This window comes from Coenobita brevimanus, chromosome 110, assembly GCF_032717465.1.
Source record: "Coenobita brevimanus isolate Jiangsu-jjx chromosome 110, ASM3271746v2, whole genome shotgun sequence".
NCBI lineage: Eukaryota > Metazoa > Arthropoda > Malacostraca > Decapoda > Coenobitidae > Coenobita > Coenobita brevimanus.
In genome coordinates this window covers 2,990,563-3,017,504 of record NC_137063.1, presented here as the reverse complement: position 1 = coordinate 3,017,504, position 26,942 = coordinate 2,990,563, and the positions used below count along the sequence as shown (strand labels likewise).

General features: G+C 41.6%; 1 protein-coding gene across 1 annotated transcript in view; it reads left to right on the top strand.

The window, feature by feature from the left end:
- Positions 1 to 26,942, top strand: part of LOC145417407 (uncharacterized) — a 59,493-nt gene that overhangs the window by 21,557 nt on the left and 10,994 nt on the right. The window contains exons 8-18 of the mRNA XM_080286086.1: positions 1,487 to 1,624; positions 1,850 to 2,017; positions 4,015 to 4,215; positions 9,546 to 9,761; positions 11,002 to 11,109; positions 12,990 to 13,088; positions 13,257 to 13,347; positions 15,688 to 15,823; positions 18,579 to 18,804; positions 22,292 to 22,555; positions 25,663 to 25,857. Coding sequence (XP_080142212.1) covers positions 1,487 to 1,624; positions 1,850 to 2,017; positions 4,015 to 4,215; positions 9,546 to 9,761; positions 11,002 to 11,109; positions 12,990 to 13,088; positions 13,257 to 13,347; positions 15,688 to 15,823; positions 18,579 to 18,804; positions 22,292 to 22,555; positions 25,663 to 25,857 — 1,842 coding nt within the window. The remainder of the gene's footprint in view (positions 1 to 1,486; positions 1,625 to 1,849; positions 2,018 to 4,014; positions 4,216 to 9,545; positions 9,762 to 11,001; positions 11,110 to 12,989; positions 13,089 to 13,256; positions 13,348 to 15,687; positions 15,824 to 18,578; positions 18,805 to 22,291; positions 22,556 to 25,662; positions 25,858 to 26,942) is intronic.

Sequence of the window (26,942 nt, the reverse complement as noted above, 5' to 3'; positions counted from 1 at the left end):
GGGTCCGCAGGCCGTACTGGAGCGATAGGACAGGTTAAGGTAATAAGGTTGTGATCGGAGGAGCCCAACGGAGAGAAAAGATTAACAGAGTAAGCAGAAGGATTAGTTGTGAGGAAGAGGTCAAGTATGTTGGAGCTCTCTCCAAGGCGGTCAGGGATACGGGTAGGGTGCTGTACAAGCTGCTCTAGGTCATTAAGGATAGAAAAGATGTAGGCTTGTTCACCAGGTGGATCCGTGAAAGGAGAGGAGAGCCAAAGGTGGTGGTGAACATTGAAATCTCCAAGAATGGAGATTTCAGAGAAAGGAGAAATGGACAGAATGTGTTCCATCGTAGAAGTAAGATAGTCGAAGAATTTTTGATAGTCAGTAGAATTAGGGAATAAGTAAACAGCACAGATATATTTAGTCAGAGAATGACAGGAAAGCCGAAGCCAGAGAGTGGAGAATTCAGAAGAATCAAGTTCAGGAACACGAGAGCAAGATAAGTCGTTGCGTATGTATACACAACAGCCACCTTTGGCTTTGAAATGAGTATAGAGAAAGTAGGAGGATACAGAAAAGGGTTTGCTGTCAGTTGCCTCAGACAGCTGAGTCTCCGTTAGAAAAAGAAGGTGAGGTTTAGAGGAGGAGAGGTGGTGCTCAACAGAGCGAAAGTTAGATGAAAGGCCGCGAATGTTGCAGAAATGAAGAAGAAGAGAGTCAGACAGTGGTTCCAGGCACCACGAGTCGTCACCGGGAGAGGGGCAGATGATACGGCAAAGTGAGATTTCAAGCACTTTTAATAATAGATTAGTACAAAAGCATATTGTAGGGCTAAAAATGAAAACTATATGTATTTTGCACCAACTTGACCCATATTTCACTCTTTTGCAGCTTATTTCACATCCATATCATAGTATTTCTTCATGACAGGTATAGTATTACTATAGTTTGTTATTATAATTCAGCAGTCATAATAAGGAGAGGGCAATTTCAGGCCAGGTTGGAGTAAAAAAAAGTAGGAAACAATTGTACTGCAACTCATTACACCCCCCTGTAACGAACATTGTTTGTTAGAGTCGACAGAAGTCTGGTGGTCTTCTAAGTTTCCATGTTAATTGATTTCTGGCCTGTTACATTGAGGGTCTACTGTTTTTATTTATGTGCATGATATCCTTAACTTTTAGTACAGTTTATCTTAAAATATATAAACATTATTACTTGCTATTTATCACTTGTATAGAATGCTGTTGTTTAGTTGAGCATAGACATTAAACAAAAGTGTGTTTATTTGAGGGACAAGTTGTTTCCTTATTCTCTGGAACTTGTTTTTAAGCGATGTTATTACACCATAGAGAAAGCATTCATAGCAGAGGACTTGTGATAAACAGTGGAATAATCCTAGAGCTGTGCCCTGGATCTCCTCATCCCGTGTCAGTGAGGGAAATTGGGTTGTGATGATATTGACGACAATGATGATGATGATATTGTGATTTTTCCCAACTAGCTGAAGAGTGTGGCCATCAAGCTCAAGAAGCGCAACGTTGAATTGGCGGCTCAGCTCAGCGCTGCAGAAGAAGCTCGAACCAAGGAGAAGGAAGCAGCAAGCAAGGATACCATGAAGGCAGCATCCAAAAATATCCAGGTACCATAATTAATTTTTACATCAAAAGAATGCTGATTTTTTTGGTAATACACAATAATTTTGTGTATATATACATTGTGTGTGTGTGTGTGTGTGTGTGTGTGTGTGCGTGTGTGTGCGCGCATGTGTGTGTGCGTGCATGTGTATGGATAATGGCTAAATGGAAAAGGAAATTGCCAGATATCAAGGTCTTGTTCCCATAATGACTGGAATTTGTTTCTCCAGGCTCTGCAGGGGGAGATTGATCGACTGCAGGATGAAATTGACAGTAAAACCAAGGAACTGAAGGAGCAAGGGAAGCAGCTAACAACAGCAGCAGAACAACTGGCTGCAGTCAAAACAGACTTTGCTGCTTTACAAGAGGAGTATACCAGTTTGACAAGGACTGTTAAGGTGTGGATGAGGGGAAATGAGTCTGACACTTTTGAGTTTCAGTATGTACACTACCTGGTATTTGTTGATTAATTGATGTACTGATCAAATACTTGCAGTAAAGTAGGTAATGGAAAAAAAAATATGAAAAGAACTGCATGAAAACAGAGTGAGGAGGGTATTCAGGATGTCATTGATCAAAAGTGTGTTTATTGTTGATGCATGTGTACAGTTGATCCAGATATCCTTGTGCTTTTCTTCATTTATCATGCATCCACTTTTATTAGGAAATGGAGTTAAGATGATGATGGTGATAATGATGATGCAGTTGTATGATTCCTATGCTGGGTGGTAACCATATAACCAATTGATGCTTGGCGGTGTAGTGGGTTAAGGCACTTCAGCTGGATGGAGCCTGTATGAGTTTTGTCTGAGGGTTGGTTGGTGTTTGTTGCTCACATAATGCCACTCAGGTAAGTGAGGCTGGTCACTATTGCCCTAAGTGTCGTGACTCAGTAGCCTAGACATGGGCCCCTACACTGTTAATATTGGGCAAAATGGAATTCGATGTTGTTGTATGAAGGAAAATTAGTAAATGCTGTACTGCACTTTTAATGATGTAATGAGGCTGGGTGTAGTAATATTGCTACTGTTTGTGGTGACTGCTTCATCAGCAGATGGAACAGTCTTTGTTGAGAGTTCTGTTGTTCTGTATACGGTGCATTGTAACAGTTTGCCTTCTTATAGGCTGGTTAGTGTTAGTTTTTGGTAGTGGTGTGCTGGAGGTGGCATTGTGAGAAGTGGTTGGAAGAAGTTCAGGGAACTGTTGCCTCTCCTGACATGGAGAGGGCTCTCCCTGCTTGCTAAGGGATCTTTGTATGCAGCATGTGTTAGGAGTGTAATGCTGTATGGTTGTGAGACCTGGGCAGTAAAGGATGAGGATATTCATAGGCTCATATGTACAGAAATGATAATGATTAGGTGGATGTGCAGTGTGTCCAGCTTTATGATGGAAGAGTTGAGAGGTAGGATGGGACTGGAGTGTGTTGGTGTTGTGATGAGGAGAGGTACATTGAGGTGTTTTGGGCATATGGAGAGGATGGAGGATGATGACTGGGTGCAGAAAGTGAGAGGCATTAATATTGGGGGTGGGATTGTGAGGGGTACACTGAAAAAGACATGGGATGAGGTCATTAAGTGTGACTCCAGGGTTAAGGTACTGAACAGGGAGGCTGCCGTAGATCGAGCAGCAGGGAGAGTTGCCATCAGGTGACCAAGGCCGACACAAGCATGTTGGAGCCTTCAAAAACGAAACGAAATGAAATGGGTGGTGTGTGTGAGGCGATATATGGAGAGGTGACCTTATGTTAGGTTATATAGTGTTTTCCAGGTAGTTTGAACACCTTTGTAGGGGTGCATGATGTTAGTGGGGTGAGGGATAAGGCATAACTCTAACCAGCAGGGCATTATGAAAGTCTGTGTTTACTATGGTTTTTGTTTCTTTGTGTGTTCTGCTTTGATTCAGTGTTGTCACTTGGTGTTTGTTTTGTTTGTTGTATGGTGTTTGTCAGTGTGGAGATAGGTATGGTCAGGAAGAAGATGGCTTGCTACAGTAAGTGAAAATGGAAGAAAGCAAGGTATGAGAATTGAAAAAGCAAAATAATTTATAAAAGATGGAAATGGGTGGATAAATTATGTATAAATATACACATGACAATGGTTGCACCCCATTTTTAACATCACAGCCATTGATCACAACCCCACAGGTACTGGTGTTAGCAGAATGTTTTTATCAAATACAAAACTTACTGCAGAGGGATTTTGCTTGTAATTTGTAGCAGTGAATTTCAAAAGCGTTGATGATGAGTAAATGGATATATGGTTCATTTTACTAAGCACTTTATTGATAGTTCACCTATTTTGTGCGCTCTATCTCATGTTTCTGGATTATGACCTGTACTGTGTGTTAGCGGAAAACTGGTTTAGAATGATTAATGAAATGATGAAAACCTTCCCAGAACCTAGAGGAGACCATAGTCAGCCAAGAAGATGCAGCTGGGAGCCTGCGTGGGCAAGTGACCCACCTGGAGAAGCGTCTGGGGGCAGAGGTGGAGCGGCAGCAGGTACTTGAAGACCGGCACAGGCAGGCAGAACACAAACTGGAAGAGGAGAGGCAGAAGACGGCCACCGTTATTAAGGAGCTGGAGGCAGCCAAGCAGGTATACGTGCTTTTTATGTGCATTTTATTTTCAGGATGAAGTTTTGAATAAGTGGTTTAGTATGAATGTGAGTGTAACAAAAGTATGTGCATCATCATGCTGTTATTAATTACATTAGGCCTTTGAGTTACATGGCTAATGTGTTAAGATTGCGGCACAAGTGAGAATCATGACAGTGAACCCCATCAGCCCTTTATAAAAACACTAATTTGTTAACCACATCTCTACCCTTACCTCCACTTTCCCGCTGATAACAGCATATGACATAAACTTGCATGCACTCAGATGGCTGTCAGCTGTGGAAACAATACTAAATCTTGGGAAAATCAAAGTACTGCCTAAGGGCCTCCCAGTCAGCAGCTCCAAAGTCCCACAACTGTCACTTCATGGGAGGGTCCACAGGTTTACTGAGCAGTAGGACAGGCTAAGGTGATAAGGTTGTGATTGGAGGAGCCCAGTGGAGAGACAAGATTAACAGAGTAAGCAGAAGGATTAGTTGTAAGGAAGAGGTCAGATATGTTGAAAATCTGTCCAAGGTGATCCGGGATACTGGTAAGGTGCTGTACAAGCTGCTGTAGGTCATTAGGGATAGAAAAGATGTAGGCATGTTCAGCAGGTGGATCAGTGAAAGGAGAGGAGAGCCAAAGGTGGTGGTAAACATTGTAATCTCCTAGAATGGAGATTTCAGAGAAAGGAGAAATTGATAGGATGTGTTCCATCTGAGAAGTAAGATAGTTGAATTTTTCTTAGTAGAATTAGGGAATAAGTAAACAGCTTAGGTATATCTAGTCAGAGAATGACAGGAAAGCCAAAGCCAGAGAGTAGAGAATTTAGAAGATTCAAGTTCAGGAACACGAAAACAAGGTATGTTGTTGCATACACATATACAGCAGCCACCTTTGGCTTTGAAATAAGTATGGAGAAAGTAGGAGGACACAGAGAAGGGTTTGCTATTAGTTGTCTCTGGCAGTTGAGTCTCAGTGAGGAAGGGAAGATTAGATTTAGAGGAGGAGAGGTGGTGCTCAACAGAGCGAAAGTTAGAGGAAAGGCCACGAATGTTGCAGAAATGAAGAAGTCAGTCAGACAGTGATTCCAGGCATCTCGGTTGGATGAAGTGAGGAAGAGAAGATGAGGTTTAGAGGAGGATAGGTGGTGCTCAACAGAGAGAAAGTTAGAGGAAAGGCCACAAATGTTGCAGAAATGAAGAAGTCAGTCAGACGGTGATTCCAATCATCTTGGTTGGATGAGGTGAGAGTGAATTTACCTGTAAACCTGCATAACTGTTGCTGTGGTAAGTGGTTGTAAGTGAATTCTTTGAACTTCACTGTGATGTGTTTATAGTGCCTTGATTTCTGATTGGAGGGAAGTTTGGAATTTGGAATTATGCCCAGTAACCTCCACAGGTCTTCCAGTTCCCTCATCCTGATAGAATGACCAGTCAGAGTTGGAGGGAGGAGAAAGTTGTAGAGTGAGTGCTCCTAAAATCAGGAAATGAATTCCCCCTCTGGGACAGGAAGGAAGTGAGAGGAAAAAGAATGTAACTCATCAAGAGCATTTGTTACAGTGGCCATTAATCTCCAGTCTGAGGAGATCCAAATTTTCCTGGTTGTGAATCTTTCAGTTGCCAGTTTCTTGCAGTAGATGGGATGTCCCTGAGAAATTTTTTTAAGGATAATGTGTGGGACTTCTATCCAGATGCTGTATTCACATTGGAATATCAGCATTCTGGAAAAGGATACGGTAGTTGTCCGTAATGCTTGGGATAAGACACCACTGTGCTTTGAAAGAGGTTCAGTGGTTTGCTTTATTCAGCCTAGTTTATGTATTGGACTGAGAGTTGATGGGAGAAGGCAGAGCAACTGATGGTCCAATCAAACCAGAATAGGAGTAGTTGAGGAGGGGAAAGTCCTCAGCAGTAAGATTGTCCAAGTTTAAACCTGAATCAGGCAGATGCAAAGTGGAAATCTCATATCTGGGAGAGGCTGGCCCAGAGGAGCTGGGTCAGATAAATTGGGGGAGAGGTTCTGGCAGATGAAGTCTGGCAGAGTTAGGTTGGTTAAAGCCAGATCATGAGATTCAGCAGCTGAACCTTGGTCAGTCATAAGGCCATTATCTTTAGAGGTTGAACCAGGGATTAAGGGTTTGTCACATTTAGCTAAAAGAGAATGTAAAGATTGCATAAAATTCTTAAATTCAAACTGAGAAGCAAAAGGGTGAGTCAAAGGTGGTGTCATGTGAATGGGAAATCTGAACTAGAATTTTGTTAGGAAAGGCATGATCTTCATAGTGTGGTGAGATTACTCTGAGAGGTTGATGGCTGTGAAGATATGAGCTCCATGGAGGGTAGGAATTTTTTCTGGCCTTTTTGACTTAATAGACTCAGGCAAAGCCCTAGATGAAGATTGGTCAAGCCCAGAAACAGGCATGTCTTCAAGACATACATCAGCAATATTCTGAAGTCAACCTAGGGAAGAGAACAAGCCCAGGTGAGAAGATGAAAAGGGATAGCAGAAGACTGTTGAAGGTTGACTCAAAGGCCAACAAAAATCTCAGCTAGCCCAAGGAATGCAAGGGGATCTGTTAGAAAAGTACTCATGCCTGAGCATGAATTTTGCTGGGTTTGGTCCTTCCTTCTTGACTGTATGGAGACATGTACAGTCAGGATATCTACCCAGGTTAAAGCATCCCATGTTTTGCATGGTGAATGTAGGACACAGAACTTGTGATCCCTCCCTTGAAAGATGTGGGACAATCAGGTTGCACCTGCTGTACCCTGAACCCAAGGCAAGTATTCACTGCCATCCTGGGGAGACAGGAAAACAAAATTAGTATTTTAGAAGTGGGATGAATGGTAAGGAGGAAATCCAAACTTAAGAAAATGAATAAAATATGCTGCTTGCCACATAGAACCAATCACCTAAGAGATGGGATGCAAATGTGTTAGTATGCGTAATTAACTACTTCTTGTGGCTGTCGTCCCTCTGAGTGGGAAAGGAATGCAAGGCCTGAGAGTCTTAAAGTGGTATGTGTTGCCAGACTGAGTGATGCACTACTTAGACTACTGAAGAAGAGGAGGAAGACATGGAAGTAAATAGACTGCATCCCACCAGCTGCATCCCACAAGAGATGTGCCAGGGAGACAAAAGGAGGAAAAGTAATGTGACATACCTCCACTTGCTATACCTTTGAAGGAGAATCTGTGAGGGCAGTTGCTTCTCACTGTCAGCTTCCTGCTTGAATAAGAGGATACATCAGGGATGAAGTAGGAGGAAAAGATGGCATAATGTAACCCATGTGATCCACCTGCAATGGAGAACCTAAAGAACATGTAGGGAGAAGGGTAAATGCCTGGAATGTGCATCATTAATAGACATTGAAGTGCTGTTTACCTTATCATAAACTCAGGAGAAAGTGATGGGATTGAAATGGATATGGCAGGAAAGAGCAAGCCTGGTGTTATGAGGAGGGGAGGAGTTCCTGAGGGAAGTACTGTACAGTACTCCCTCGTTATTGGCAGGATTTTTTTCAGTGGTTTTGGCTAATGGCTATAGATGGATTTTTTTTTTTTTTTTCATCCATCCATCATCCAATCCTACATTGCCCCATGAGGAGCATAGGAGCCCAGGGCTAGGCAGTTGGTCCCGACATTTAAGATGAGAGCTCCAGATGGGAATTATATATTGATTACAGGTATTTCCAGGGCAGGCACTAGCAGCATCTTGATGCCAACCTGCCAATCACCTGCTTTCACCTGTACCCATTTCCATTTATGCATTTCACTCTTGCTTTTAATAAATACCAAAATACTATCAGTGTCTTTAGCTTTTATGGAATGTAATAAAACATTTTGGAAATATGCACCAGGTGGTGGCGGCCTGTCTTCTTTGTTACTGTACACACTCAATTGCATTTGGTTCTGTTCATTTCCATCTACATATCTCTCATATCTTTAATAAATAATATTCTTAGTACCTGTAGCTAAACAGGTATTCATTGCAAATGAGGAAGGCCTATGGTGGAATGGTATATATAAAGGAATTGCATTTTTAACATAGAATCACATTAACATAACGTATGATTGGTTGCGTAAGAATTATATAATGGTTATATACAAGTGACCGTCAAAATATCAGTATCTGTGGGATTTGGATATTGATTGCATCTTGAAAGTGTAACCCTCATCGATATGAGGGAGAGCTCAATTCCCCACCCCTCCCATGGTTGAGTCAAGTGCGAGGACGTGAAGACACCAGGGACAAATGCAGTAACATACCCAACAGCAGGGAGTTGGTCCATGAGAAGTTCCCCTTCCAGCTTACTGTAACTTTCACCAACTCAGACTTGTGAATTGATTTGGAGTACAGTGACTGGCTCATGCAGGGCGAGCAGAGGAGGTCCAGACAGAGGTAAGGACAAAGGAGGTATCACTTAAACTCAGCAACAAGGAGCCAAGAGAGGAAGCGAAAGCAGCTGCATCCTTTCAGCCAGTGAGGAGATGCAACCCAAAACTGATGAAACCCCAGGGGAAGAGAGAAATTAATTCCATCATTGCTGGGTGGTGCTTAAAGGCATAAAAGAACACAAAACAGAAAAACAGCAGCAAGAAAGAAAGAAGAGAAAGGGAGCCAGAAGGGAGAGAGAAAAAGTAAGAAAACAGCTTTAGTGGTCCGTGGGGAGAATGGTCAAGCTTTCCTTGAACAGATGAGGAAAACTGACCAGTTAAGTACTAAATAAGTAATTTATCTTGATCAGAATTAGCTCAGATTGATCTTGGAGGCTTCAGACAGGTGTACCTGCAGTGAAGGTGAAGAGAACAGTGTGCAGGAGTGAAGATGACAGTGTTTGACAGGAGGTGTGCTCAGACAAAGATGGCATGGAAGCACACAGATGAAGAGTGATAGTTGCTCCCATTATGTTGCTTGACTGGATATTCATACACTATCATTGAATACCCAAACATATTCTCTAAGTATCTTGCTAAAGATTGTCCTCAGTGATAATTTTTTCTGCCAAGTGCTTTGTGCTACTGAAATTGGGAGCCTAACCTACTCAGCAGGAGATGAGTACCCGATGAGATCAGTGAATAATTATTTGGGCATAGTTGGTGCAATGTATTTCACATTCAGCTCAGTTAATGAGTTGTTACTGGCATACTTATAGCATAACCGTTGGTAAATTTCTATCTGCAGCTTGTTATTCTGTCTTTGTCTTTTGGTAGAACAGTGTCTGGAAGGTGGTCAGAAGTGACTGTTCCTTATACTTTAGACTTAATATGATTCAGAAGTCCTCAGGAACCATTCAGAACACAAAGGATTGTTCATTTCTCACAGGAAGCTAAAACCAGGAGCCTGCTGGACTTGGAGATGCGAGACTATGAGTTGACTGTGGAGGAGCTCAACACACAGCTCAAGGAGAAGGATTCACGGATTTCAGAACTGGAGATGGAGGTAGAGAGGGAGAAAGGGAAAAGTGGAAGTCTCCAGGACCAGCTGACTCACCTCGCTACCCAGGAGGCAACGGAGAGGGAGCGGGCAGAGAAAATGAAAGTAATACGCCAGTTGATTTTATCCTAGAACTTGAAGATTGCCTCTGAGTTTACTGTTGCTGCCCCCATGTTATTTATTTCAGCTTAAGAGAGAGTTATTGGCTTGGAGAGGTCAGATATAGCCTTCATTAACCATTTCAGTACCAGCATGCTCTCTTAAGCTGTATAAACTAATCAGTTAGCAGCAAGAATATAAAAATATGAGATCAGGTTGAAGGGGTTATAATACTATTTTCACACATGTTGGTTGATGATGATGAAATCAATGATGATTGTTTTGAAGTAATTTCAAGGTTAACCAGTAAGTAATGGCCTCTGTCAACTTGTTCAGCATCACATACTGTATGGGTTGTTTTCCGAAGATCCAAGCATCTTCACATGTTTAGTTAAAATACCCTCTTCCAAAGCCTCAGGCAGAGCTTGTACAGACTCTTTGTCAGATACAGCCCTTACTTTGACATCACGAACCAAGAACTAAAAGCGATGGTTGAAGTCCAGTGAACAGACTTGATATACAGCAGAGGTCATTAATAAATATGATGAAGAGGGTTGGTGAAAAGACAGAACCTTGAGGAACTATACTGATAGTTTCAGAAGAATTAGTTTCAGAAGAACGATGGCCATCTATTGCTGCAACTATATAATGATCAGAGAGGAAGTTTGAGATGTAGGTACATTAAGAGGGATAGGAACCTTTGGAGGGCAGCTTGGAAATTAAATATTTATACCAGAATCTGTCGAAGGCCTTTGAGATGTCTGATGTATTTCACTGAAATCCTGGAAAGAGGATGACCAAGAATCATAAAAGACTGCCATATCAACTATGGAGCTTCTCTGACAGAACCCTTATTGGTGGTCAGAAAGAGAGTTATGAAAGGAAAGGTACGTCAGTATCACTTCCCAGGGTATAGGTAATGCTCTTATATAACTGTATTTTTACAGGCTCTTAATGATCCCTTTTTGTTATTATTTTACCATAAATGTATACAGTATATATTGATGAGAGAGGGGGAAGAGAATGAGGAATGCTTATGAGCATGAGAAGGGCATGTGAGGATAAAGGAGCCTTTAGGCGATTCTGTTGTGTCCTTCCCCTGTTGTGGAGTTCTCAGGAAGGAGAAAGGCTTTGGAGATGATAATCATGGTTATGGTGATGGTGATAATGATTATGATTAATATGATGATATGTATGTACCATATGTAGTACTGTTTAAAGTTTAACTGTGCTGCTTGTGTTGCAGAAACTCTTGTTGGAACACAAGGCTGAAGTGTCAGAGCTTCGACAGAGCCATGAATCCCACACCTTGGCTAGGGAGAATGATAAGGCAACCATTGAACAACTTACACAGGTATCATGATTTTGCACATTATTTACTTTCCCTTAACATTTTATTGTGGCAGCCTCGCTCTGTTGGCTAGATGTTATATAGTGGAAAACTTATCTGCCTTAGTAGTACAGTCAGTCCCAGTTATAAGTCAGATGTGTGTTTCAGGTATCACAATGTCATAAGTTATTAGTGCAAAATGGGAGAAACCAGCAAATGAGCAAAATAAGTAATGGATTTTTAATACAGTAGGGCACCAGGTTTGGCGGCGTCCAAGTTGGCGAAATGCACTTTCGTGTCAGCCATCAGATATTCCTGTGATTGAGCATTCACGACAAAAAAACAAATTTTTGCGCCTTCTGGCGCCACAGGTTTTTGAATTTTTGCCACGGCGACGCCAGCACCAACACTCTGTCTCGGCCTGTTTTTCTGCACATGTTTAGTGTGTTCACAAGCTGAGTGTTACACTCTTGCATCCTTGATTAGTAATTGATGGAAAAATGTCATCTTGTGCTTCAAGTGGAGCTGGAGGTGGACCAGGTGATGGTGGAAATGGTGTAAGAAGGTGTGAACCTGGAACAGCGTAAAGGAAAGGCCAAGTGACTACCACTACAAGGGGGTGAGAAAATGCAAGTATGATGATGAGTAAAAAAATATAATCGTGATGGAAGTGGAAAAAGGTGCCTGTAACTCTGAAATATGCAAAAAGTGTAATGTGCCACAGTCGACTGTGAATAGTAATAGCTATATGAACTTCGAGTCAGTCAGTATTCGGATGTCCTGTACTTCTGTCAGACAATTTAAATGTATTTTTCCTAAAGTTATATTGGTTCAGTGATCAAGAGAAATATATATAATTTAGTTGTGCAGTTTATATTTTTTATATTTATGCTGAGTTCTATTTCTTGTCAAAATTTGCAGGGTGGTAGCTTCATGACTACTACCCTGGGAATTTCGAGAGGAAATAGACTTTGGTATAAACATAAAAAATATAAATTGGACAACAGTATTATATTTTTTTCTTGATCACTGGACCAATATAATTTTAGGAAAAATACATTTAAGTTGGCAGATTGGTACAGCACATACGAATATTAACTGGCAGTCTAGCTCTTACGAAAAAATACAGTATTGTATTTTGAACCAGGCGCCGGAGGCAAACGAGTGAAAATGGTGACTGGGAACAGCTCAGTTATGATAGTGGTTGAACATTGTTTGTTACAGTGGTTGAATAGGAGGACCCAGGAAGGGGCCTGAAATTCATGACCAGGCCTGTCTATTTTATGCTGCAGTTGCAAAGAAATGTAACATTGCATCACCCCCAGAGTTCTTTGATTCACGGGATTGGTTACAGAGGTTCAAAGGCAGGTTAATAGCAACATTTCAGGTAACTTTAGGATGTATTTAAAGTAGAAAATACACTAGGGGGGGGTGTTTTCTTATGGGCCCGGTCCCTATTAGCTTATTTCCCATAAGGTCAATGCCTCAACTTTGGCGGCACTTTTCACGGTTCCTATTAGGTGCAAAACCTGGTGCCCTGCTGTAGACAATTGCTATAATTGAATGTTATTTGTTTGTCCTTTGTCTCCAAGACTTCATAAATCTCTTGCAGTATTATTGAATGATATACCCCATTACCTTTCCCACTGTACTCACACACTGATCAGTGCATCAGCGTTGCCCATTTACTAAATACAACTGACTCTTATGCACATGCAGCATTTGGTCCTCTTCTTTTGGAACATTGAATTATACTGCTGTCTCATGCATTGTATTTTCCAACTTGTTCATTTAAGTTTGAAGTTAATGGACTGCTATGAAAATTTAATGTTCACTGTCCATATCATATTCTTCACTGATTGAACTTAAGCATATGTTACATCTGTGGCTGTTTTTCTTGGCAGGAAGTAGAGAGACAGAAATTGGTTGTTGCAGAAGTGAGCTGTGAGAAGACAAAGTTGGAAGACTTAATGAGATCCATGAAACACAACACAGAAAGACAGGTATTTCACTCTCCTATGAAGTGTGGTTATAAAGTTTTTAGTCACCTTTACTCATCTTTATTGTGGCTGAATCTTCAAGCATTAAAGTCCTACATCATCATCCTTGTATAAAGATCTGTTTTGATATTATGCACTGGTAGAAGTATTATAGCATAACTTCTTTTACAGATTGAAGTATTAGAGGAGCAAGTCAAGAAGCTCCAACAGGAGGCTGAACAGTTAACAGCTGAGAGAGACTCACTGAGGACTGAATTTGAGGGTGAGTTGCCATCTCTACCATACTGTCTTTCCATTATCATATCCTGAGATTTCAGTGAAATGGTTGCTGTAAAATTTATAAATACATCCTTATGATAATGCCATAACTTGTGTATAATCCCCTCATTCCATCCCATTTGTGCTTCCTGTGTAACTCATCCTTATTCAGGTATGCTGAAGGCAGAACAAGAGTAAATTGGGTGCCATTTGGAGTAGAACAATTGGCCTCCATCCCTGTGTGCAGTAGCATCCTGCAGTAAACTTAATTTTTTATTGTAGTAGTAATTGCATCCCCAGACCCACCTAAATGTAAACTCAGTGGACTGCATGCTGAAGTTGCCCGGACCACAGTCCATCATCCTCTTTCCAAGGGATGAGGAAGGAGTTGAGGGACATTTGTATAAGCAGGCATTGGAACCACCCGGTCGTATCATTGCTGCCACGTAAAGTCATCCCTTGCCAGCATCAGGATTTAGTGATAGAACACTGTACACATTCTAGAAAGCTGTATACATGCAGTACATAATTAAGTTTTAAAAAGCATGTACATGCACATGAATACATGTCTGCATATGCACATGAATGCATATGTGTGCAGATGCTTGCACACATGTACATGCAGTGTCATTTATGTACTGACACAAGAGAAGAAGAGTGGCATTGGTAAATCAGCATGATTATGATTAAGAAAAAAAAATCTTTAATATGTATTCAGATGCCCCAGTCCAGATTCCCAGTAGAGTTCGTCCACATTACTCTGTTGTCTCACATTGGGCAGACCACCTCCATCCCTTATCTCTGTTAATACTTCTTTCCACCTCATCCTCAGTTCCTCTTCACCCCCCTTTCTTCTTCCACCTCATTCACATACAGTCTTCTAGTCAGGTGGTCACTCTCCATCCTCTTTTGTATGTTGTGTCTCTTTGTAACCCCTCATGCCTTTCTCAGATAACTCAGTTCCACTCCTCTCTTGAATTGTGTCCTTCCAACTAAGTCCGAGTTTCATTTCTGTATATTAGTTTAGGGATCACAATACATGTACTGTTACATCATACAGTGATTTCTGTACTTCCATGCTCATGTCATTATTCCCTGTCACCACTTTCAGTGTACAGTGCACTCACCCATATCATAACATTTTGGTTTCAGTTTTGTGTCACATAGAAATTTTGTGTTATACAAACAAAAGTACATATGTAAAAAATGAATTTTGTCCCAAAATTTTGTCCCAGCATTTCTTATTGTCAACCCAAATGACCCCCTAAGCCTACCCTAACTACCCCAGACTTGCTGTAATGTTCCAAACAATGGTAAACATATTTAAAAACATAGTTACTGCAACTGTCATGAGGTCTGATGGTAGATTGGCTTTGTGTGAGGGTGCAGGGAGGGGAGGGGGTTCTGAAGCTGGGTAGAGGACCCTGCTGTGTCCTGGCGTGGTCTTCCTGCAGTGCCTCTTGCCATGATTCTGGCTCTTGGGATTGGATTGCTTTGTCATTGTCCTTCTGCTCTTCTTCCCACAAAAATCCCTCAAAATCTGCAGCAGACTACTGATATCATCATCATCATCATCTTTGTTGCCATCATCATCATTGTTGATGTTGTCATCATCATCAGTGTGGAGAATGGAGATGGCGTGATGAAACAAGGTAATGATTCATTCATGTTTGTTTGTGGCAATCTTTCTCTCAGTGTTCAGATCCCCTGAAGACTGAATGCTTTTTTAATGGTGCTCATGTCTTGCTTCCATTTTTAACTTGATCTTTGGTAGCTCTGTCCACTACACACAAGATACTAATGATTTCTGTCAAAGTGCAGGTAGGTTTGTCACCAGTTTGTTCTGTTTGTGAGGGTTGGTGCTCTTTGGTTGGAATTGTGTCTTCATTTGCATTTGTCTTCATCTCAGCTTCTGAGGTCCCCTACCTTAAACACTGTCTCATTAGATGTCTTACAGATCATTTCCTCCATTGTGAAATAACACTCAGGTTGCCGTCTTTTTGCAGCAAGAGCCTGTTCCATGACTTTCATATTGTGGCTGTAATGCTTGTGGGTTAGGAATGGTACAGAGGTTAAGTACCAGAGACAACTAGACATGACTGTTGCTTGACTTACCTTGTCCCATGTCTCCAACAAAAATTATATTGCTTGTATGGGATTATGTTGCTTCCAGATTTTTTTTTTTTTTTTTTTTTTTTTAAAAAAAAGTAGCATCATTGCCCAGACTTCCCACATTAGCATCACTGCCCACAGCTTGCACATTGTATCACTGCCATCACAGTTTACCACATTAACTTCACTGCTTCTGCAGTGTGTAATGTGGTTTGTTTTGCTGACTTCGTAGGGTATAAAGTGCGGGCAGCCAGTGTGTTACGTCAGAAGGCTCGACCATCAGAGGTGGATATCAGTGAACTGCAGGCGGAAAGAGACCAGCTGCAGGCAGAGAGTTCAGCTGCCCACCTAAAACTTCAGCAGCTCCAGTGAGTAGTTCTGTGTTTTGTGTATGTGTGTTATTATTTTTTTTTATTTTTGTGGTGTCAGTATTCATAAGAAAGTTATTCAAAGCTGCTGGAATCCACCACCAAGCACTGTGTGGTACGGCACACCTCAGCCAATCACTGGTGATTGATGCAGGGTGCCAAAAGCTCTTCTGTGCAGCAAAGAAAGTAAAGGTCCTCCCCAAGGTTTTGCCTAAAGGAGAACATTTTCATGGTTTGCCATCCCAGGGAACCCTTTCAGTTCATTTGGAGCTCACCAATTCCCTGGCTGATATGGGAAGCTAATGTGATTTGTTCATAGTGTGTCCCATTTCTTAGATCCCTGCATTTCCATGTATGTCTCAGTGTATTATATATACTTTGTTATCTTGTCTTTCTTGCTTTAAGTGTTACTGTATTAGCAGATTGTGTGCAGGGCATTCGTTGCTTTCCTGCTTCACATCTTTTTTTTTTTTTTTTTCTTAAAGGCAGCAAAGAAAGAACCAAAGGCTTAGAGCCTTCAGAACTTGTTCATTTCTAGTAAATTTGAACAGGAAAGAACTCCCAAATCAAAATTCATTAATTTCAAGATGGCTGGTCACAAAGCATTTTAAAAACCCGTAATTTTTAGGCAGTGGGGAAGACAGACTGAGAGTGACAGTTTCTAAGTCAAACAGTTGCATACGTGAAAGACTGAGAATACTGATGATTTGTGCAGTAGAGAGTCGGGTAGAAAATGGGCGAGAATGTGTAGCTAGACTGATACTGTTTACCCACGTAATGGGGAAAGGATGCCAACAGAGTTCATAAGAACAGTGACCAGAAGACAATAAAAGTCCTGTAATCTGAATGGCGGGGGACGGAGGGTCTTTTGGACTATTGTTTTTTTCGGACTATTGGAAGGGGCCTCTGAAAACATTAGAAATGCAGTATGCATGCTCATGATCACAAATTTCTGCTTGGGGGTGCCCCCTTCCTACCCCTGTATACCCAGGGAAGAGGGGAGGGGGGGACGAAATGAGCTCCACCTGGCTGTACTCCAGCTGCCAACCCTCCCTCATACCCCTACACAACCACCCACCCAACCCATCATTCTTAACTGGCAGTTATGTGTCAAGCTGATTTCATTCTTAACACTCTTGGCCCCACTACTAATACAAACATAGAACACTAGGATATGTTAAAAGTATATAACTACCAACACGGTGCAGCAAGAAATTAATGCATTCATTCCTTTTCCTTCTGCCTGTGGGTAACTCTACACTGAGTGACAAGCCAAATGGTTTCCTGTACACCAGGAAACCATTAACTATGCTGGGTGGTAACCATATAGCCAAATTTTGGCGCCTGGTGGTTTAGTGGGTAATTATTGCGCTGCAGTCGGATTGAGCCGGTGAAGCTTTATATCCAAGGGGTGGTTGGGGTTGATTGCTCATGTAATGCCACTCAGGGATGAGTGAGGCTGGTCACTCTCATCTTAAATGTCGGGACCAACTGCCTAGCCCTGGGCTCCTGTGCTCCTCATGGGGCAATGTAGGATTGGATGATGGATGGATGGATGGATGATGTTGACAGTAAAAAAATAAAAAAATAAAAAAAAATAAAATAACAATGGCCACCTCAGGGCTCATGTGCACTGCTTTGCACACACACACACACACACACACACACACACACACACACACACACACACACACACACACACACACACACACAAGTGCATGCAGGCACCCAGCGTATGAGGCCTGGGATGTCCGTTGTTAACATTTTTGTTTTACTGTCAACATTATAATGTATTAATTCCTTGCGCAGTGTGTTCATAATTATATTATATACTTTTTACATATCCTAATGTTTTGTTTGTGTATTAGTATTGTGACTATGGGTGTAAAGTATGAGGTTAACTTGAAATGTAACTGCCAGTTAAGAATGACAAGTGGGGGGTTGGGTGGGGTAGGGGTATGGGGGAGGGTTGTGAGCTGGGGTAGAGGTAGGTGGAGCTTGTTTGGTCCCCCCCTCCCGTCTTCCCTGGGTATATAGGAGTACAAAGGGCGCACCCTTGAGCAGAAATTAGTGATTGCTAGTGTATATGAATATTAAATAAACACTTGAAATGATATGATTCATTGTTTATTGTGAGAGCTGGACATTTTAGAACACATTGTACATTTAAAAACCCTTGACAAAGAACAGACTCATATGTAATACATACATACATGCATACATCATCTAATCCTGTGTTGCCCCATGAGGAGCATAGGAACACAGGGCTAGGCAAGTTGGTCCTGACATTTAAGTTGAGGGTGACCAGCCTCACACATCCATGAGTGGCATTATGTGAGCAATAAACCCCAACCACCCCATGGATATAAACTTACACAGACTCAGTCTGGTTAGAGTGCCTTCATTACCCACTAAACCACCAGGTGTCATAGTTTGGTTATATGGTTACCACCCAGCGTAGTAAATGATTTTCTGGTGTACAGGAAACCATTTGGCTTGTCACTCAGAGTCACCTATAGACAGAAGGAAGAGGAAAGAAAGAAGGAAAGAAAGACAGAAGAGGAAGGAAGGGAAAAAGGAAGGAAGAGAGGAAAGGGCAGTCACCTGAGAGCAGCACTACATTGAGTGCGTGGATGGTGAGTGCCCCCACCTACCTGCCATAATGTAATAGAATGAAAAAATTTTAAATGTATGCAACCTCTTGGTTGTTATTTGCAGGTTCATGATGTTTTACTGTGCAAACTTTTGTGTGCAGGTCAGAGTTATCAGCAGTGCAGGCAGAGCTGAGCTTTCTGCAGTCTGAGAAAGAGGGGTTGCTGAGGCAGGTGTTATCTCAGTCAGAGGAACTCAGCACCAAGGATGCTGCCCACCACCAAAAGGTTTCATCCCTGGAAAGCAAGTTGGAGACCAAGATTGCTGAGTACCAGATGATTATAGCAAACATGTCAGCACAAAATGAAGCAATGAGCAGCAGTTTCAAGGTAACTAATATCATTTTCTTTGGTTTTTAACAGATGAACAGTATGGGAAACATGACTGAGGGGAATCACCAATTTCTACACTACTTGTATTTGCTAGTTCTGTACTTGATTTCCAGTGCTTGCTTTAATTGTCTTCCTAATTCACATTGCAGGTGAGATCAGAGAGCTGTGCTAATACTTTCTCATCCCTGTTTACATGGAAAATGGTATTTCCCAGTAGTTATATGTATGGTGTTTATTGACTAATGTACTGTCTAATGTGCATAATAATTTTAAGCAGCAATACAAACACAAAATACAACTCAAAAACAATCCACATTGCACACACTTCAGTGCTGTCCCTCACACCACATTGCAGTGCTGTCCCTCACACCACATTGCAGTGCTGTCCCTCACACCACATTGCAGTGCTGTCCCTCACACCACATTGCAGTGCTGTCCCTCACACCACATTGCACTCACCACATACACAACACTGTCACGGTGCAGACACTCCTTCAACATAACTGCCGCAAAATACCTGTGGGAGTGACCAGTCAAAGTGCATGATTTCTTGTGGTCCACTGGGTTCACAACAATATGAGCCTGGAGTTGCAGCCATAACAACAACAAACTGTTCAATAAGTAATGTTTACATTTCATCCAACCATCACTCTTGGAGACACCCACTTAGGAAGATGGATTATATCTTCTTACAACCACCACAAATGCTTGATGTGGGATCATGGGAATTATCTCAGACATAGAATTCTGTGGCGGTGGAAGCACACAACTTAAAAATTCCCATGGTCTAAGTGAAATGTCAGCACTCTGACTTACAACTAGGATATCCAGAGTGATCATATTGCAGTGTGAAGCATGTCATTCTTATTATGGTGTGGAAGTGAATTACTCTTATGTACAACGGATCTGTCTGTGCTACTAGGGGATTTGGGCCTTTAAGACTTGCCTTCTTGTTATGACCTTTACTGTAAGAATCAGAGGTTATTTTATGACTATATTCAGTTTTTGCAGGTTTTGGGTGGCCAATACCATTTTGTTGGTAGAAAGTGAGAGTGATTTGCAAAAGGTACTGAATGATCTATCTGTCTGTCTCTGTCCATTGCCAGACACCTTAATCCCGAAAGAGGTGGCCACAAACAAGTTACCCCCATGTTGCCCGGTTCCCCGCCATTTCACTGCCCTGCTCCCACCTCACATCCCCCTCTCTCATATACCTCTCCACTCCATCCCTCCATCTCATCCTTGGTCTCCCCTTTCCTCTCCCCCACTCCACCTTACTCACATACACTCTCCTCCTTAGTCTCTCGCTCTCCATCCTCTCCACATGGGCAAACCACCTCATTGTATTTCTCCTGATGCTTTCTGTCACATCCACATCCACACCACAGTGCTCCTTCACTTCCTCAAATGTTGGGGGTGGGGTGGCTCAATGGTAGAGCGTCATACTCGGGACCAGGGGGTTGTGAGTTCGAGCCATGCCCGGTAGCTGCCATGCTGGGAGGGGTAGCACCCTCCTGTCACCTAGCAGGACTATATGATTTAATAAGTTCTAGCTTGGGGGAACATTTCCCTTTCCCTTTCCTTATATGTCAGTCTGTCTCTCTGTGGTACTCCACATGCTCCTCTCAAATAACTCATTTCCACTGCTCTCACTCATGACTTGTGTCCTTCCAACAAGGTCCAAGCTTCACTTCCGTATGTTAGAGTTGGTATTACAATACTGTCATGCAGTGACTTTTTCACTCCATGCTCACTTCCCTGTTTCTTGTCACTGCTTTCAAAGAACCAGCAATCTTTCATCCCTGTTGTACCCTTTCAAGCACTTCACCCACCAAACCTCCATCCATACTCATCACACTACCCAAGTACAGTACTTAAATGCACTTATATGTTCCATTTCCTCATCATCCAGCATCACTGTACATCCAGTGACTTCGTTTCTTTCAAAGACCATAACTTTACTCTTCCCTACATTCACCTTTAGATTCCGCTTCTTCCACTCTCTTCCGAACTCATTCACCAAGTCTTGCAGTTCCCCTATGTCTTCACTTAACAGTACAGTATCATCTGCAAACAACAGTATTGTACAAGGAGTGTCCAAACATTGCCCTCTGTTATTAATGCTGCCTCAACATCCACTGTCCTACCTAGTGTCTCTTTTATAACCCCATTCATATACAGATTGAACAACCATGGAGACATGACACATCCCTGTTTCAGTCCAACATTCAAATAGAAAAATTCACTTAATTCACTGTCCACACACAGTGCAGCCTTAGCACTGTTATACATACACTTCATGGCATTCAACAAATTCTCATTTACTCCATATACAGTATTCTTAATATTTTTCACATTCCTTGTCTATCCACCCTGCAATATGCTTTCTCCAAGTCCATGAAGGCCACATACAACTTTTTTCCCATCTCTAGAAACTTTCCCACTAAAGGTTTAAGAATGAATATCTAATCTACACAACCTCTTCTCTTCCCAAAACCTCCCTGTTCTACACCAACTAATTCCTCTGTTATTTCCCTAACTCTGTCAATAAGTATCCTACTATACACTTTTCCTTTTACACTGAGAAGACAAATGCCACTATGATTACCACACACCTCTCTTTTCCCTTTTCCTTTGTACAGGGGAATATCTCACATGCTGCATCTGTTGAGCTAAGTCTTGCAAAGTATTGTACGTTATTATACAGTATATCCTGATGTAGCAAGAAAACTTTCACTTTCTTGATTCAGGTGCTTGACGTCCAGAGACTCCTCACACTGCTTTCTTGTCATCCATTCCGGAGACAGTTCCTAATATTTCTTCTATACATGGTAGTGGAGAGTGAAAAAACAGCTTTTTGCATAACCAAAAAGCCATTTTCACTTGTGGAGAATGAGTTTTGGAGACATCCAGTCATTCTGATCCTACCTGAGGGAGCAAGCTCCCCACTTTGCATTGACTGAGGCTGCTTAAAGAAGCATGTGATACTAGCACTTCCGTGGAAGATACAGGTATCAAACAAGGCCCAGATAGTTCTGCAGGTTGAGGCATGAGGAACTAGACAAAGGCACTTATTTATTTATTTTATTGGTTTATTTTTTATTTATCTTTTTTTTTTTTTTTTTTTTTTTCAAAGAAAGAATGAGTCATCGACAAGTTTGAGGGGAAGGTTGTGATGCCATGTGAAACATTGTAGTTGGAGATAAATAATGCACTCACTCCTCAGCTCTGTGGGGCTGAGGTGATTCCTCCCATCACCACTTCTAATGCCTATAATAGCATTGTAAGTGGTTTAAACCACTCAGGGTGCCTCCTATATGCACTTGCTGTGAGTGAAAAACAGCATGTTGACTGTACAATTTTTTCCCCCTAGCTGATGCCATATAGTGTTAGATGATTGTTCATATGTTGTGTAAAGGTTAGCAGTATAGCATAATAGCACTGTAAAATTATATTTTACCCTAAATTGAATCTTGCTTGCCAGAAACAAGTTGAGAGCCTGAGGGACTCGCACAGCCAGGAACTAGAGCAATTGACTGCCAGGTTGGAGGAAACTGAAGATAAGCTGTGGCAGATGAAAAACTCCGTTTCTCAGACCACCCCAGCCCCTGCCACAGTTCCCACTGTCACCCCACCAGCCCTCCCTGACCCCTCCCAAGTTGCCCCACTTCATCACCGTCACATCCCCAGCCATGGCCATGAAGAGCCCAGGATCGACATCTCAAATATGGTTCGTGAGGAAGGGGAGGTGAGGATCAGTGTAATAGTGCATCCTCAGTACATGTAGCTATAATAGAGTTAAGGTAAAGGTGGGGGCAGATGCCATGAGACACATAGCCATGGTGCGTATCTCTGTAACTTAGGCCTCTGAGCCTGTGGTGGGTTTTCACCCAGTATTCTGCATTACAAGGCCACTGCATCATCCAGGTTACCACAGTTACCTCCCCTAGGTACTACCCTAGGCACTCATTTTACCTACCATCCCATAAAGGGTGGATGAACACCTGAGTCCTGGTCCTGTCTGTACCAAGATTCGAACTCTGGCACAAATGGGTCGGCAGCTTTGCAGTTAGCAACACTGGCCACTCAGCCACTATGGCTATATGACAGAATAAAGATTGTTGTTAAATGGAGAAAGTAGTGATAAATTAGAGTACTGTATCTCTCTTTATTGAAAAACTTCGGCAGATTGGAGATCTGAAGGTCACTAAAAAAAATATAAAAAAAAGATAAATAAATAAAACCAACAGGCTTTAAAGTTTCTCATATGTATTTGTTTTCAAGTCTTGCTGATAAGGAGAGGATGTGATAAACTATTTGTACAGGTATAACAGTTTTCAGGTTGATGTGTGCCATAGTTTAGTCACAGCAGTATTTTGAAGTTCGGTAGTTTTGGACAGCCAAAAAAATATGTACATAGGTATACTGGCATATCTAAAGACCAGTTTTATGAGTATAATATTGAATAGAGCGTGCCGCATTATGGATGTGCAAATTTTCAGGTCAGTATCAGTCTTAGTATAGCTGTAAAGAGCTTGGATATTTAGCTATTTTGAAGGGGAGACATAAGGCAAAAATGTAATTTATAAGTACCATATGAAAGAGTTCATACATAATTATTATTGAACAGAAATTCAGTGCATAATCTACCTTGGTGTAGCTGTGGTTAAGTTTTTGAAGTGTGTGGGCTGGACCTTGACCTTCTCCCGTACCAAACTTTGAGTAATGAGGTGTGCATGGGGTAGGCTGTGAGTGGCTGAAAAAACTCCAGATGCCTCCATATGACATATTTCAAGTCATTTGTAAACAGTTCACCCAAAAAACAATTCACAGAAAATTACATCTGCAACTTGACACTGGAGCTGTAGCTATGTTGCAGTGCACCTCGGAACAGCTGTGGCTGCACGTTGCACTTCACGGGTTTACAAGCAATTTCCCTTCTCTGTTTTTGGTGAACTGAGGAAAATTTAGGTTTTTGCTGAGCCAAAAACTAATTTTCTATTTGTGGCAAGGTAGCAGACAACAGAACTATTATAGGAAGAGGAGGGGGTAAGTAGGTCATGGAGGAGTGAAATTAAAAATCAAGTGTAAGAGGACCGAGATCTGGGGCATTACTGGGGAGTATTCAGAGCCTGGATCCATAGTTTATATTAATTACATTGGCTTGTCTGTCTGATAGGAAGTTGACTAACAGCATTTTGTTATTCTGTTGCTTGTTCCTGCTCAAGATTATGTTGATCAGGGTATGTCCTGGTACTCTATCAAAAGCTTTTCTCATGTCTGCTACAGTTAGTGCAAACCTTAATGGGACAGGATCAAGTTGAAGCCATTATAGATGAGTTGAAACAGTTTCAAAATGTATGTATCTGTTGAGTGCTTTGGTCAGAGTTTGTATCATTAATCATCCATCCATCATCCGATCCTATGTTGCCCCGAGAGGAGTGTAGGAGCCCGGGGCTAGGCAAGTTGGTCCTGACATTTAAGATGAGAGTGACCAGCCTTACACATCCCTGATTGGCATTATGTGAGGAATAAACCCCAACCACCTCTTGGGTATAAACCTGCACTGGCTCAGTCCGATTGGAGCTCCTTTATTACCCACTAAACCACCAGGCACGATAATTTGGTTATATGGTTACCACCCCGCATAGTAAATGGTTTTGTGGTGTACAGGAAACCATTTGGCTTGTCACTCAGTCTATGGGTGGCTCTGCACTAAGTGACAAGCTTAATGGTTTCCTGTACACCAGGAAATTATTTACTATGCTGGGTGGTAACCATATAACCAAATTATGGCACTTGGCGGTTTAGTGGGTAATAAAAGTGCTCCAGTCGTATTGAGCCAGTGCAGTTTTATATCCAGTGGGTGGTTGGGGTTTACTCCTCACATAATGCCAATCAGGGATGTGTGAGGCTGGTCACTCTCATCTTAAATGTCAGGACCAACTTGCCTAGCCCTAGGTTCCAACGCTTGTCATTGGCTGACATATGATTGGATGATGGATGAATGAATGGATGAGACATATTTAAATATAGATAATATATTGTAGTGCACTTAAATGCCTGAGTAAACACTAATGAGGAACAGTAAGAAAAAGAGTTAAATCACGTACTTTGACAGATAATAAATCTGTTATCCAATGAACTGAGGGAGAAAGAATGGAAAACTGAAAAGGAAAGAAAACTGACAATGAGATGAGTAAAGGAAATATCTGTTGTGAATGAAGTCATATCTTAAGTTCAGCAATAAGTAAGATAGAAAGGACACCTTTGTACTCCCATCTTGCCGACTAGGGAGTAATTACAGGTAGTAAAATGAAAGGAATTCTCCCGATGCCTACCAGATGACCAACCAAAAGACTTGTTAACTTTATAAAATTTCTCTTGCCCGTTACTCAGTTCAATACAGGTATTCTTGATGCCCAGGAATATGATTGAGGTTCATAATATTCTGTTCAAATTTTCCTTTCTTCCCAAAATTAGGATAATAATTGCTGGAAACATTTTTATTGATATATATGTTTATGTGCTTGTTTAATAATATATTGCTTGTGTCTTTGGACCTTTATGGACTATCACCTCCAAATGATGTCCATACAGAATGCACCCTTTTTTGTTTTTGAAATTTTCGGTACAGTATGTTGCAAATATTGCCTCGGTCTCAAATTGATTTTAAAGAAGGGCAGATATCACAAATATCATCATTGAAATGTGCTGTTTTTTATTTCCAGCATTTTTCAGGGTTTTTATATATATTTTTCCACTAGTAGTATGATCCAAAGTGACTCCACCCCGTACAAACAAAGTTTGAAGTTAACAGTCAGCTGTAGAGTTGCACTTCTGTGTATATTGCAGGGATCAGAGTGGGTGGAGCCAGTGGGTGGGTGGGGCAACAAGGCTGGAGGTGGGAGCTACAGTCCCCCACCCTTGGAACAGCTCATCAATTCCGCAGCCCCAGGTGCTGCCACTTCAGTGCAGGATGACACTCTCAGCATTGTCAGTACAAACACAGACGCTGCTGGCAGAGAGATGGCACGTCTTGAGGGAAAGGTACAGTTGTACAGCTTTACTAGAATATTAAAAAAATTTCAGATGAATTAGCTTGATTTGCTTATAATGCCAAGTTAATAAAATGTTTGAAAAGTTTCATTATGAATATGAAAATAGCATATTTTAGAATAAAACCCTCCATTTGCTGGCTCAAGGAGTTTATTGCCGTATAAATTTAACAAGATCATACATAATGCAGACACCATATTCCACGAGGCAACAGAAAACACTACAACCCAGACTTTACAATTGGAGATTACCTGGCTCATAAAACAACATGACATGTTTAAGCCCAACTCCATTCTCCCACACACAGACAAGCATAACACCATCACTGGCTCCAGCAGTGAAACAACAGAATTGGCAACAAAATTGGGACAAAGAAAACTGGACAGCCTTATAACAACTCAGCGACTCGCAAACCACTCCTGGTTCTACAAAACACTTAATGGCATCACTAAATCACAGACAAGCATCTGAAGACCCAAGATACCATCATTCCAACACACCTGTTTTGTACAGAGAACAAGAAAGCATAATTGTGAATCACTATGCAAACATAAGTTACCTTATGCCAACATGCACACAGAGTCTGAAAAACAATCATCTCAGCATGGGCATTCATTTCCACTTGACCACAACATTACCTCCACCAGAACAGACATGTATCCTCATCTTGAAAACAAGGAACTTTACATCACAGCTGCCAGTTAATCTAATATGCCATAAAAATGTGCATGATGCACTCTTTCAGGTACTCTGGTTTTCACTCTGCTTCTCTTCTTTTAGCCACTGTCAGCCTTACTCTCAGTTATAACAACAAGAACAGGCTTTTGTAAGTGGGTTTGAGCCTACCTCTGGTGATGGTTTCACTCACAGTTACTGGGTAAGGAAGTGCTTGAGATTCATTCTTTGTGGCTGCTTTTCCTTTGTCTCTTGGTTCAGCCTGGGGGGTAGGAATGAGACTGTGACAGGCAGCCTAATGTGTTGCAGAATTTGTTTGATGCTGCTCCTTCCAGAATCCTTGTGGTTTGTCTATCTATCTATCTTGCCAGACGCCTTCATCCCGTAAGGGGTGGCCACAA